A 13823-nucleotide genomic window follows, 5' to 3' on the forward strand; every position below is an offset into this window, starting at 1 on the left:
ATTTAAAAAAAAAACTGACTGGCCCACTTTTAAAAATTGGTCCGGCCCTTCTGGCATTTGCCAGAATTGCCAGATGGCCAGTCCGCCCCTGCCATAACAGTATAATGTCATAACAATTAAAATTATTATAAATAAAAAAATAAAAAATTATTCAGACGAGGATCAAACCCAGGTCTGCAGCGTCGTTTCCTAATGTGCTAACCACTGGACCACATCAACTGTGCATTGAGCAGTGGCCCGTCTGACTAATATCATCATTAACCTGCAGGCTGCACACTGATCACCAGGCTGCGAGAAAATAGATAAGAAGAGCAGAGCTGCGGTAAAATAATGAATAAGAAGGCTGTGGTCAAGTAAAAAAAAAAAATTAATTTAAAAAGTGTGACTGCTGAGAGCAACAGATTCTGGAGCTGGGGACACCGGCCCTCGCGGCCAAAAAAACGGACCGGCCCACCGGGAATTCTCCCGGTCCTCCCGATTAGCCAATGCGGGCCTGACATGGGCTACCAGCAGCTGTGAGATTTCGGTGTTCATTTTTTCATACAATACACTAGGAGCTACTGTACTTTTCTCAGCTTTTAAGCAAAACAAAATGAGTATTGCAATAAACCGTTTTAATTTTTTTCTCCTTAACCTCTCACTGTTCCTATTGCCTATAGAATAAAAAAAACACGTCAGGCCATGAGAACCGAACCGAAAACCGTGTTAATAAAATCAAGGTATGTATTGAACCGTAGGCTAATTGTATTGTTGCATCCCTAATGTAGATATAGATTTGAGTGTAAAGTTTGATAGGATAAGACAATATTTTGCTGAGAAAATCACCTTTAAATTTGTTTGAATATTAAATAAAAATGAAGTTTTCATATATAAACAGAAGGAAATGTACAAAATGTCTACAAAATGTTAGGCGCAATAGTGGAAATGCGGTTACTGTCTTGTTTTAAGAAATAATATGCCCAAATGAAGTGAGTTTTTCCTAATTACTAACTAATCTGCCAAAGGGGCCAGCAAATTAAAATCAATTATTTAGCTTGTTTTACAGAGAAACTCACTATATTTTGTCATATTATTTCTTAAAACAAGACAATATGTTTTGCTTGTCTAGAAAATGCTTCTTGATATAAGAGTTTTTAGACATTTGGACTAGAAACAAGACAAAAAATCACAGTAAGAAAAGCCTGTTTTTGCAGAGTACTACCAAACTGGACTACTGATATCCAGCCTCTGGCGTCTAGACTGCAGCTCTGCACAAGAAGTTTGGCCAGAGGAGAACTGGTCGTGCTCAACTGAGCCTGGTTTCTCTCGATTGTTTTTTTCCTTCACTTTGGTCAATTGGTGAAGTTTGTTCCTCAGAACTGTCACCACTGGCTTGCTTGGTCTGGAGCTCGAGGAGCTGCATCGATGGATTTGCTCTTCAGTGTTTGGACTTTCAGCAGTGAAAATTAAACCAAACTGAACTGAACTAAACTGAACGGCAACTCTGAAAACTGGACTGACATAGTTTTAATCTACTAGAACTTCTGTGTTACATTGGGAAAGCGCTATAGAAATAAAGATGAATTGAATATCAGTCAGAAAGATTTGCTTCTGATAAACTAATTTTAAAAATCCTACAAATGTAACGTGAAACGACAAATCCATTCAGATTGAGTGAGTTCAGTGTTTCTGGAGCAGCTGTTTGTTTTGCTTCTCACAGTTTGACTCCACATTCACCAGGCAGAGAGCAAACGCTCAGATTTGACTTCTCAGCAGTCTGCCGGCTTCAGGAAGAATGAGGGATTTTACTAGAAAGACTGTACCGTAAATAGACCTGTCACAATAATCAATATATGGAGTTATCGCACAACACATGGACATGACTGCAATAATTTTTAGTAATGCAATATAACTATATATATATATATATATATATATATATATATATATATATCACTCACACATAAAAACCAATTCCAGCAACATTTTAGCTGAAAACACTGTAATATTTACTGTAAATTAATTCAATTCAATTCAGCTTTATTTGTATAGCGCTTTTACTATGTAGACTGTGTCAAAGCAGCTTCACATAAATGGTCATAGTCATTGGAACAGTGTAGTTCAATTTTTAGTGTTTAAGTTCAGAAAAAAAAAAGACAAAAACAAACAAACAAGCAAAAATAATTACTATAAAAAACTATAAAAATATATTAAATTCTTAATATTAAATTAATAATAATTATTATTATTAATATAATTAATTTTTAAATAATTATTAATAAAAAAAAAATAAAAACCACAATTATAATTATTTATTATATTATTATTATAATTATTAATATTAAATTATTAATATTATTTATTATTACTTTTATTAGTATTAAATTACTATAGTTTATTTTCATATGGGTGCCTGACAAATGAAAGTAGATCTGGTAGCAGATATCGCCGCCTCTGTTACTTTTTTTTACTTTGCTCTGTTGTTTTTAACATGTATTATTATTTATTTGTTTAGTATACACACATCTTCACATTCTGATTCCAATGCCTCATTATTAAACTGTTGAAATGACTATAATTAAATTAAAAAGTGGATGTTGTTTCTAGTACTTTGAATGTAGCTAAAGGAGTTCCACAGGGTTCAGTACTGGGGCCTTTTCTTTTTACTATATATATTTGATCAATATTTGACACACTTTGTATTATTTTATTCATCGAGTTAGATATTTTGTTTAAACATTTTTGTTTTTGACTAATAAAGCTATTTGCTTTTGGCAAATTAAAATAAAGTGGTTAAATAAAAAAATCCTAATATTCCTAAATATAATCTTTAAAAATAGTCAATAAATATCAATAGCAAATGATATGAAACATGATATCGTGATAATTGTGTTGTGCAATATTGCCCAACTCTAGGTGTGGCTAAGAATGTTGTGGCTGAAGTGTCAAACTTACATCATCACTGAGATGACGCTGTTTATCAGCCTTCATAAAGCATGTAAACATGGTGGTTTCTTTATAAAATCCATGTTAGCCCTTTAGCTATGAAGCTAGAGTCACGGGGCAGACAGAAGCCAGAATCCGCGTCTGTTCTGAAGTGAATTTGACACGCGAATGAAGCGAGTAAACTCAAATGTTCACGCGGCTATTTACGCGCAAATAGCGCGATTTATCCGCGCGTTCCGCATCTGGTGTAAACACTGCATTAAACGTGCTGGACAAGTTGGCAGTTTGATCCGCTGTGACAACCCCAAATTACAAAGGGACTAAGCTGAAAAGAAAATGAATGAATGATTGATAATGTACGACAGCGCCCTCTGGTGGACTTGTCACTGAAATGTGCAACGCAGCAATTCGTAACTTGTTGATTTAGTGGCTATTCGGTATTCATTTGTATGATCTCCTTTGCCCATTCCCCAGTCATACATTCAAATCATACATTAAAAGGGAATTAAATCGTATGTATTTGTTCAGACTATTTCCCAAAGATGGGTTGCGGCTGAAAGGGCATCCGCTGCGTAAAAGGTTAAGTTGGTGGTTCATTCCGCTGTGGTGACCCCGGATTAATAAAGGGACTAAGCCGACAAGAAAATGAATGAGTGATAATTGTTCAGATTAACCAGCTTTCTGATAATATGTAAAACCATGCAACAAAACGTAGCCAGAGCAGCGTATTTTAAATTTCACAAAAATATATTTCCAGTCTGGGCTGGCATTTACAAGTGCTCAAAGAGAAGCGCAGCATAGAGATGAATCGCTGTAATGTAACTCACGCTGATTTTTTATGCACCGCGTCTCGGGAGCATTGTTGCACAACACTTAGATTTATTCGCCCTGAGCAAACAGCAGATCCTCCCTTCACTGTGGCCTTTTTTTGCAGCGCTAATAATCTTTTACGAGGAGAACAAACGCAGAAATATCAGTTCAAGCATCTCTCTTGTGCTCAGCGGTTTAGGAAGAGAAACAACTGCACTTGTGGATTCAGGAGATTTATGCAAAGTCTGAGCGAGCGGTGTTTGTGTTCGTCAAACTTTTCCCATCATCATTTGGATGTTACTCTCGGACATTAACTGAGGATGTTTGTGCAGTTCTGCTTTCTGCTTTCTGTTTGCATGTAATCAGCCAACCAGCTTGGACACACACAGCACAGGCCAGATGTGTCTTATCAGGGCTGAAGCTGACTCTACTGATCTGTTGTCTCAACATAGTCGCCACATCTACCCTTCACAGTATTGTAAAAACATTACTTGTTGTACAATAATTGTATTGTTGTCATAATTTATCCTGTGAAATCAGAATATATAGTTAAAAGTATTGTCATGACCATGAATGTATTTTAAAGTATATACACTTACCGGCCACTTTATTAGGTACACCTACTTGTACCGCAATGGACCCCCTTTTGCCCTTAGAACTGCCTCAATCCTTCATGGCGTAGATTCAACAAGGTACTGGAAATATTCCTCAGAGATTTTGCTCTATATTGACATGATAGCATCACACAATTCCTGCAGATTTGTCGGCTGCACATCCATGATGCCAATCTCCAATTCCACCACATCCCAAAAATGCTTAATTGGATTGAGATCTGGTGACTGTGGAGGCCATTTGAGTACAGTGAACTCATTGTCATGTTCAGGAAACAAGTCTGAGATGATTTGTGCTTTATGACATGTTGTGTTATCCTACTGGAAGTAGCCATCAGTAGATGGATACACTGAGGTCATAGAGGGATGGACATGGTCTGCAACAATACTCTGGTAGGCTGTGCTGTTGACACAATGTTCAAATGGTACTAATAGGCCCAAAGTGTGCCAAGAAAATACCATTACATCACCACCACTAGCCTGAACTGTTGATACAAGGCAGGATTGATCCATGCTTTCATAAGTTGGCGGTTTATTCCTCTGTAGTGAGCCCTGATTAATAAACGTAATAAATGTTAGGAATTATTATTTTTTGCCAGTGTTGGGCAGTAGCCTCACTACAAGTTGTACGCTACTAGCTAAACTACATTTCTCAGTAGCGTGGCCGTAGCGTCACTACTTTCTAAATGAATCAAATAGCTTTTCAGTACCGAAGCTATTTTATTAGTCAAGTAGCGCAGTAGCGTCCACACAAGCTACATTTACTGATCGCGGATCAATAAGTGACCGCACCAACATTCACTGAGCTATGAGGCCGGTGCCTAGCCGATGGAAGTAGATCCATATGATAGGGGCTGGTTCCGAAACCGCCTACTACTCAGTAGGTAGTGCATTTGAATTTAAACGTACTACTCGGCTGTTAGAAAAGTACGTTCTGTACAGTATGAATGTGAAAAGTATGAATGGAATTGGGACGCACTACATCTGCCATTTTGTCATGGTCACGTGACCTACTTGCATCAATTGCGTTGCTTCACTCCCATTCATGAATTCGCTCGCGGGGCATCATGGGATAGCGCAGCGTGCGTGGAATGAGCACTCCAGAATCTCGCCGGAAGTAGTAAGTCATCCGGGTACTTCTCGCCTACTGATTTTCGAATTCTATGAATTCGGACATACTACTTGGCTCGCATACTGATTTTAGCATACTATATAGTATGGAAGTATGTGGTTTCGGATGCAGCCAGGGAGAAGGATGATTTCTTCTTCTTCCTGTTTTACGGTGTTCGACAACAAACTTTTTGGTGCGTTACTGCCACCTTTGGTGAAACTTGCTTGATGGAAAGATGACTGAGGGAGAGGAGTTATTTCTGAAGCAGGATTCCTTGTGACCATCGCTCGAGAAGTACATGTTAAGATGCAATAACTTTATTTCTGATGCTGTGCTCAAAAAATAAAAATACTTTAGTATATATAACACTATAATGCTTGTTACTATATATATATATATATATATATATATATATATATATATATATATATATATTTATTTATTTTTTTTTATTTTATTTTTTTTTTGTCAAAAATATTTCTTTTTACTATAAATGACTATAGTATTTTAAATCTGTAACACCTGGTTTTATTGTATTTTTTTGTTTTAGCTGTTATATACTATAATGTGTTTCTGTTTAGTAGGCTACAGCATACTATTTACAGTAAATATCTGAACTATTCTGCCTCATCTATTTCATTGACAGTTTTATTGATCACTAAGATATGACTGACTTGGATTTAAGTTGCTTCGATTTAAAAAAGAAAATTGCAAAAATAGCTTGGATGTAGCTAAGCTACTTTTGCCATGTAGCTTTTAGCTTAGCTTGCTACATTTCCCAGAGGGTAGCTTTAGGCCGTACTCACACTAGGTACAGTTGCCTCGAACCGGGCCAAAGCACACTTGTCCCCCCTCCCGTCTCCCCCGACGGCCCGCGCTCACACCATATCGGGCCTCGGCACGCTTACGTCATCGCTGCTGCTCTGTTCAGTGAGAATCGCTCTCTATGGCAAGCCTTTTTAGCATTTAAATCTTTGTTCTGACTCCATAAATATATTTAGAGATATCTCTAATTATATTTTGACTAGTCATAATTATAATTCCACTACTCAGAATGACAATTAGAGATATCTGCAATTACAATTGTACGAAATCAGATTGGAGATATCTGCAAATATATTATGACTAGTCATATTCCTCCATTGAATTCCATTGAAAAATATTTGCAGATATCTCTAAATGAATTTTGACTAGTCACAATTGTAATTAGAGATCTCTCTAACTGAGTTTTACTAGTCATAATACATTTGGAGATATCTTTAATTTGTCATATTTAGAGATATTTACAAATATATTTAAAGATATCTCTAATTAATTTACTAATAGTCGAATTACAGTTGTAGATATCTTGAATTGGATTTTTGACTAGTCAAAATTCATTTTGAGATATCTCTAATTACAATTGTGACTAGTCAAAACTTATTTAGAGATATCTGCAAATATTTTTCAATGGAAGTCAATGGAGGAATATGACTAGTCAGTCATAATATATTTGCAGATATCTCCAATCTGACTAGTCGAATTATAATTATGACTAGTCAAAATATAATTAGAGATATCTCTAAATATATTTATGGATAGTCAGAACAAGGTTTAAATGCTAAAACGGGTTGCCATACGCTCTCACCCAGTAGCACAGTGGAGATTTCTCTAGTTATATCCTTTCAGTCGTTTGTTACGCAGTGATACGCAGTCAAATATTTCGCCAAACAGTCCTTAGAGATGCGGTGACACGCAGTCAGATATTTCGCCGAACAGATCCGCCACTTTTGGCGCTCATAAACAATCATAAAGCCCTCGTGCTGCAGGAATGAGGAGGTCTGCTGAAGGCGCGCAGCTGACGTGCAGTGAGGAGTTTGCGTCTTTAATAAACTACGGCAGATCACTTTGCGTTCAGTGATTTGCGATCACTGAACAGTAAGAATAATTAATAAATCCATATGAAACAGCCCCTTAAAAGTCACGTCTCGCTTTCAGTTTCAGGCTTTGGCGCGTTTTCACTCACACACAAGCGTACCGCGCCAAAGCCCAAGTGAACCGGGCTCAGGCACACCTCTTCCAACCGGGCCAGGGCCGGCCAAGTGAACCGTGCTTGAGCCCGATTCAGTGCACTCACACTTCTCAAACGATCCGGGAAACGGGCCTGGGCATGGTACGGATGGCATAATGTGAGTAGGCCCTTAGTGTAGTTAAGCTACAATTTAAGTAGAGTAGCTAATAGCGTAGCTCACTACATTTGTCAACTAGCTTGCCCAACACTGTTTTCTGCACACAATTTTTCAGATCTACCAAAAATTGAAACACTGTACACGAGCAGTGTGTGTGTCAGTGAGCGCACTTCTGCAGTAAAGCACAGCATGGTTATGAATAGAGTTCTGGATGAAGCAGGTCTGTGGACAGCCATGCGCATCCATAAGCGTCTGCTGCTCTCGTAAGGTGATTATGGAGTGCAGACAGAGGGATTTACACCTCGATTTTTCACTTTCTGAAGGTGAAGGTGAAGTGGCTCTGAGCTGAGAGTTCCTCAACAGCACATCAACACGTTGACACTTTGTCTTCTAGGGGTGTTACAGTTCTTGCTAAAATAATCACAGTTCGACATGTGCTTGTGGAGGATTCTAAAACTGCAGAAACATCTTTAATAATACTCTTTTGAGAAAATAAAACTAATTCATTTATTTTCCTTCGGCTTGGTCGCTTTATACATCAGAGGCTGCCACAGCGGAATGAACCGCCAACTTATCCAGCATATGTTTTACACAGCGGATGCCCTTCCAGCTGCAACCCAGTACTGGGAAACATCCACACACACTCATTCACACACATACACAACGGCCAATTTAGTTTGTCCAATTCACCTATATGTCTTTAGACGGAGCACCTGGAGGAAACCCACACAAACATGAGGAGAACATGCAAACTCCACACGCAAATGCCAACGGCATTCGGGATTCGAACCAGCGACCTTGCTGTAAGGTGATCGTGCTAACCACTGAATGGTGAAAGTAAACACATAAAATTTTGTTTAAATCAATACCTGTGGCTTCTGATGCTACACTGAGGTCTTGTGATGCAAAGTAATCTCTCTGTGTAAGAAATTTAACGCTATTTACAACATTATTAGCTTTAATCCACATCCTTGCCAAATAGTTCTCAGCGCATGTGTTAATGTAGTCCGATTGTAGTCCTGTCACTTTAAATGATGTATAACCATTCACTGCTATTATAAGAACCACCACAGGTTTTTACACAGGTCTGTTAACTCTCCGTCTTGCCACTGGGCTCCTTAAGTTCACATGACTTTTTTGGCAATTAAATTAAAACGTAAAACGTGCTGGATAAGTTGGCGGTTCATTCTGCTGTGGCGACCCCGGATTAATAAAGGGACTAAGCCAAAAAGAAAATGAATGAATGAATGAATGAAAGACTGACTGGCTCGGTTATGCATTCAAAATGGTATGAACCGTTATAGGGGTGGTCAGGTGTATATTTATTCATTTTCTTGTCGGCTTAGTCCCTTTATTAATCCAGGGTCGCCACAGCGGAATGAACCGCCAACTTATCCAGCAAGTTTTTACGCAGCTTCTACCCATCTCTGGGAAACATCCACACACACATTCACACACACACATACACTACGGACAATTTAGCCTACCCAATTCACCTGTACCGCATGTCTTTGGACTGTGGGGGAAACCGGAGCACCCGGAGGAAACCCACGCAAAGGCAGGGAGAACATTCAAACTCCACACAGAAACGCCAACTGAGCCGAGATTTGAACCAGCAACCCAGCAACCTTCTTGCTGTGAGGCGACAGCACTACCTACTGCGCCACTGCCTTGCCCATGTGTATATTTATATGATCTATAATTGTAATTATATATATCATTATTAAAGATACAGATCACAGCAAATGATTTCTCACTATTTAGAGGCCTGACCCACTAATTCATGTTGTTTTGATGGCATTCAGGGGGGATCAAGCATTAGTTCCCTCTCCCAAACCTCCTTATTATTCGCAAATTGGTTACAGTGTACTTTCTGTAATCTCAGAGAGCAGAGCTGAGCCTCTTCAAGTGAATCATCTCTGTTCAGCATCACCTCTAATGCAGGGGTTCCCAAACTTTTCAGCCCGCAACCCCCAAAATGACAATGCCAGTGACTCGTGACCCCCAATTTTCTCTGAGGTGGTGGTTATAAATACAGAAACCTTGTATGCAATGATGACGCGCACACACTAATAGACCCAAGTCTATTCTTTGGTTGTTTTTTTTTATGTATGTCAGTGCTGTAAATGGGCTAGAAAGTTTAACCTGGTGTTATAAAATCAATTTGCTGCATCTGAAAGTATTGCTGTGCCTTTAGTATAATGTAATTACTAGAGAAGTCGCAATCCAATAGAACTATTAACTATATACTATTATAGTTAATAGTTTATTGTAAATATAAACGACTATTTTTTCCTCTTTAGTAGGTGATTGATAAAATACAGTAAGTCTTAAGGTTTAATAAAAATTAATTGATTTTTGAAAATCCCCAGGCGACCCCCCTTCATTGTCCCGCGACCCCTCGGGGGGTCCCGACCCCCACTTTGAGAACCTCTGCTCTAATGCACTGTGTGTGTGTGTGTGTGTGTGTTACAGGTAACTCGTGCGCCGCAGCTGGAGCAGCAGGGTCAGCTCTTGGGCTTGTTCGATGAAAAGGCGTTTCTGTCCAGTAAGCAGCTCAGGCCAGGTGAAGATCCCTATAGGGAGCATGCCTTCAACCTGCAGGAGAGCGACCGGTTAGGCAGCGAGCGCGCCATTAGAGACACACGCCACTATCGGTAAGACGGCCATTTGTTCATTTTTTTTTTTTTATTTCTTCATTTTTTAAAAATGAAAAAAGTTGCTCAAACAACAAAAGTTATGAAAATAAATAGAGTTGTAGTGAGCAATTGTACTCTGATGCGCATATAACTATGAGTATAAATGGTATTTAAAGGGAAAGTTAAGAGAAGTTAAATAGCTCATAAAGGTTTGGAACTACTTGAGAGAGAGAGTAAATAATGAGTGAATGTTTATTTTTGGGTAAACTGTCCCTTTAACATAGATAACATGTTATCTATGTTATATATATATATATATCATATATATATACACATCTGTAGATGTTCAATAGGATTTAGGTCTGGGCTCTGGCTGGGCCACTCATAGACATTCACCGAGTTGTTGTGAAGCCACTCCATTGATATTTTGACGGTGTGCTTTGGGTCATTGTCCTGCTAAAAGATGAAGCGTCGCCCCAGTCTGAGGTCACGAGCACTCTGAAGCAGGTTTTCATTCAGGATGTCTCTGTACATTGCTGCATTCATCTTTCCCTCTATCCTGACTAGTCTTTCAGTTCCTGCTGCTGAAAAACATTCCCGCAGCATGATGCTGCCACCACCATGCTTCACTGTAGTGAAGCTATTAGCCTGGTGATGAGCGCTGCCTGGTTTTCTCCAAACATAATGCCTTGCGTTCACTCCAAAGAGTTCAATTTTAGTCTCATCAGAGTTTAGTTTCTGATGGTCTGAGAGTCCTTCAGATGCCTTTTGGCAAATTCTAGGCGGGGAGCAGCTTCCATCTGGCCACTCTACCATACAGGCCTGATTGGTGGATTGCTGCACAGATGGTTGTCCTTCTGTAAGGTTCTCCTCTTTCCACAGATGAACGCTGGAGCTCAGACAGAGTGACCATCGGGTTATTGATCACCTCCCTGACTAAGGCCCGTCTCCCCCGATCACTCAGCTTAGATGGCCGGCCAGCTCTAGGAAGACTCCTGGTGGTTCCAAACATTTTCCACTTATAGACGATGGAGGCCGCTGTGCTCATTGGAACTTTCAGAACAGCAGAAATGTTTCTGTAACCTTCCCCAGGCTTGTGCCTCGAGTCTATAGACAATTCCTTTGTCTTCATGCTTGGTTTGTGCTTTGACATGCACTGTCAACCCTGGGTTCTTATATAGACAGGTGTTTGCCTTTTCAAATCCTGTCCAATCAACTGAATTGACCACAGGTGAACTCAATGAAGCTGCTGAAACATCTCAAGAATGATCAGTGGAAACAGAATATAGCTGAGCTCAATGTAGAGATTCATGGCAAAGGCTGTAAATACTGATGTACATGTGATTTTCAGCCTTCAAAATTGGAGTCAGTTTTGAATATGTCATGTTTTAGTCTTTGGCAAGCTTCACTAAGGTTTTTTGAGACTAAGCCAAAGAAAAATGAATGAATGGTTTGGAAGAAGTCATACTCGCCCTTGACAGAATTTTCATTTTTGGATGAACTGTCTGTCCCTTTAACACATTTGACAAGGTTGGTTTAAATGCATTCCTTAGTGGAATTGTCTGCGTGCTGGTCTTCAGTGTGTTTAATGATGTCCTGCTGTGGACAGTGAAAGTCCTGACACTCCTGTCTGTGTGTCTGCGTTCACAGATGTGCCTCCATGACCTTTGACCCTGACCTGCCGCCCACCAGCATCATCATCACGTTCCACAATGAGGCTCGCTCCACCCTGCTGCGCACTATCAAGAGGTGAAAACACGTATTCAACGTAAAGTAACTGATTATCATTTTAGCTGTGGTGTGTTATTCTAGATTGTATTAAAAGTCAGTGTTTTAAATACACTGCTGCACCATTTACTACAAACATATTCAAATGTATGATGAACAAACCTTATTAGCGGTTAATGAGAAATTAGCAGTTCAGAAAGGTTAAATATACATATAAAGTTGTACTACAACCCTACTTAATTAGGTCAAATCAGCACCGATGCATGTCATGCTACAGTAGATGCATTTATACACTCACCGGCCACTTTATTAGGTACACCTGTCCAACTGCTTGTTAATGCAAATTTCTAATCAGCCAATCACATGGCAGCAACTCAATGCATTTAGGCATGTAGACATGGTCAAGAAGATCTGCTGCAGTTCAAACTAACCATCAGAATGGAGAAGAAAGGTGATTTAAGAGACTTTGAACGTGGCATGGTTGTTGGTGCCAGACGGGCTGCTCTGAATATTTCAGAAACTGCTGATCAACTGGGATTTTCACGCACAACCATCTCTAAGGTTTACAGAGAATGGTCTGAAAAAGAAGAAATATCCAGTGAGTGGCAGTTCTGTGTGTGCAAATGCCTTGTTGATGCCTGAGGTCAGAGGAGAATGGCCAGACTGGTTCCAGCTGATAGAAAGGCAACAGTAAATCAAATAAGCACTCGCTACAAACGAGGTCTGCAAAATAGCATCTTTGAACACACAACGCGTCCAACCTTGAGGCAGATAGTCTACAACAGCAGAAGACCACACCGTCTGCCAATCCGGTCAGCTAAGAACAGGAAACTGAGGCTACAATTCGCCATTACCTGGTCTGATGAATATCGATTTCTGCTGCGACATTCAGATGGTCGGGTCAGAATGTGGCGCCAAAAACTTGAAAGCATGGATCTATCCTACCTTGTATCAACAGATCAGACTGGTAGTGGTGATGTAATGGTTTGGGGGATATTTTCTTGGCACACTTTGATTAAGGCAGTTCTGAAGGCAAAAGGGGGTCCAACCCGGTACTAGTATGTGTATACCTAATAAAGTGGCCAGTTCCAAGCAGGTTTTGACTGCATTCTAGTTTAGCTACGCTGAATGATTTCAATTATTTCACAGCTACAGCAGTCAAAAATCACACCAAAACACAACAGAAGGCTTTGAGTTGTTTTTTTTTGTTTTTTTTTGAGGGATGAAATAAAATATCTGAACAGTGTCTTTAGGTGTAGAAACCATAGCATGAGAAGAATAATTGACCATTGATTTGTATTTTTAACAATTCAACAACACTTAAACTAAACACTCTTTAATATAACTGTTACTTGTTCCATTAATGCTTCCACAAGTGGTCCATTTTGTGATGTACACTTCAAACTATTAATGTGTTTTGAAGAACTGTGCACTACATTTGGTTTGGGGTTATGTATATTTCATACTGCTCCTCAAAATCAAGCTCATATATATTTTATATGCCAGCAAACGCTGCTTGATCACTTTGAAAGTGATTGAATGATTAAACATTCAGTTCACACTTAAAGCTGTAGTTAGCAGTTTTTTTTTCAGCTCTTGCTTTCCGTGTAAATTAAAGTCTTAATCTCGGTGTTGTTAGTACTGTGAGGATCAGTTTGGACGCCATAGGAAAGCATTCATCTCTTTTTATCCTCTTTTTTTTCAGTGTACTAATGAGAAGCCCACCTCATCTGATACTGGAGATTATTCTTGTGGACGACTTTAGCTCTGATCGTAAGTACAGCTTAATTTGACTGCAGTGCAAACGTGTTTACACACACATAGACTTGTA

At 39.2% G+C, this 13823-nt stretch overlaps 1 protein-coding gene across 1 annotated transcript in view; it reads left to right on the forward strand.

Moving 5' to 3' along the window:
* The window catches only part of galnt16 (UDP-N-acetyl-alpha-D-galactosamine:polypeptide N-acetylgalactosaminyltransferase 16), a 60741-nt gene that overhangs the window by 4488 nt on the left and 42430 nt on the right, over positions 1-13823 (forward strand). Inside the window, exons 2-4 of the mRNA XM_001339713.9 lie at positions 10101-10282; positions 11915-12013; positions 13698-13765. Coding sequence (XP_001339749.3) covers positions 10101-10282; positions 11915-12013; positions 13698-13765 — 349 coding nt within the window. The remainder of the gene's footprint in view (positions 1-10100; positions 10283-11914; positions 12014-13697; positions 13766-13823) is intronic.

This window comes from Danio rerio, chromosome 17 (assembly GCF_049306965.1).
Source record: "Danio rerio strain Tuebingen ecotype United States chromosome 17, GRCz12tu, whole genome shotgun sequence".
Taxonomy (NCBI): domain Eukaryota; kingdom Metazoa; phylum Chordata; class Actinopteri; order Cypriniformes; family Danionidae; genus Danio; species Danio rerio.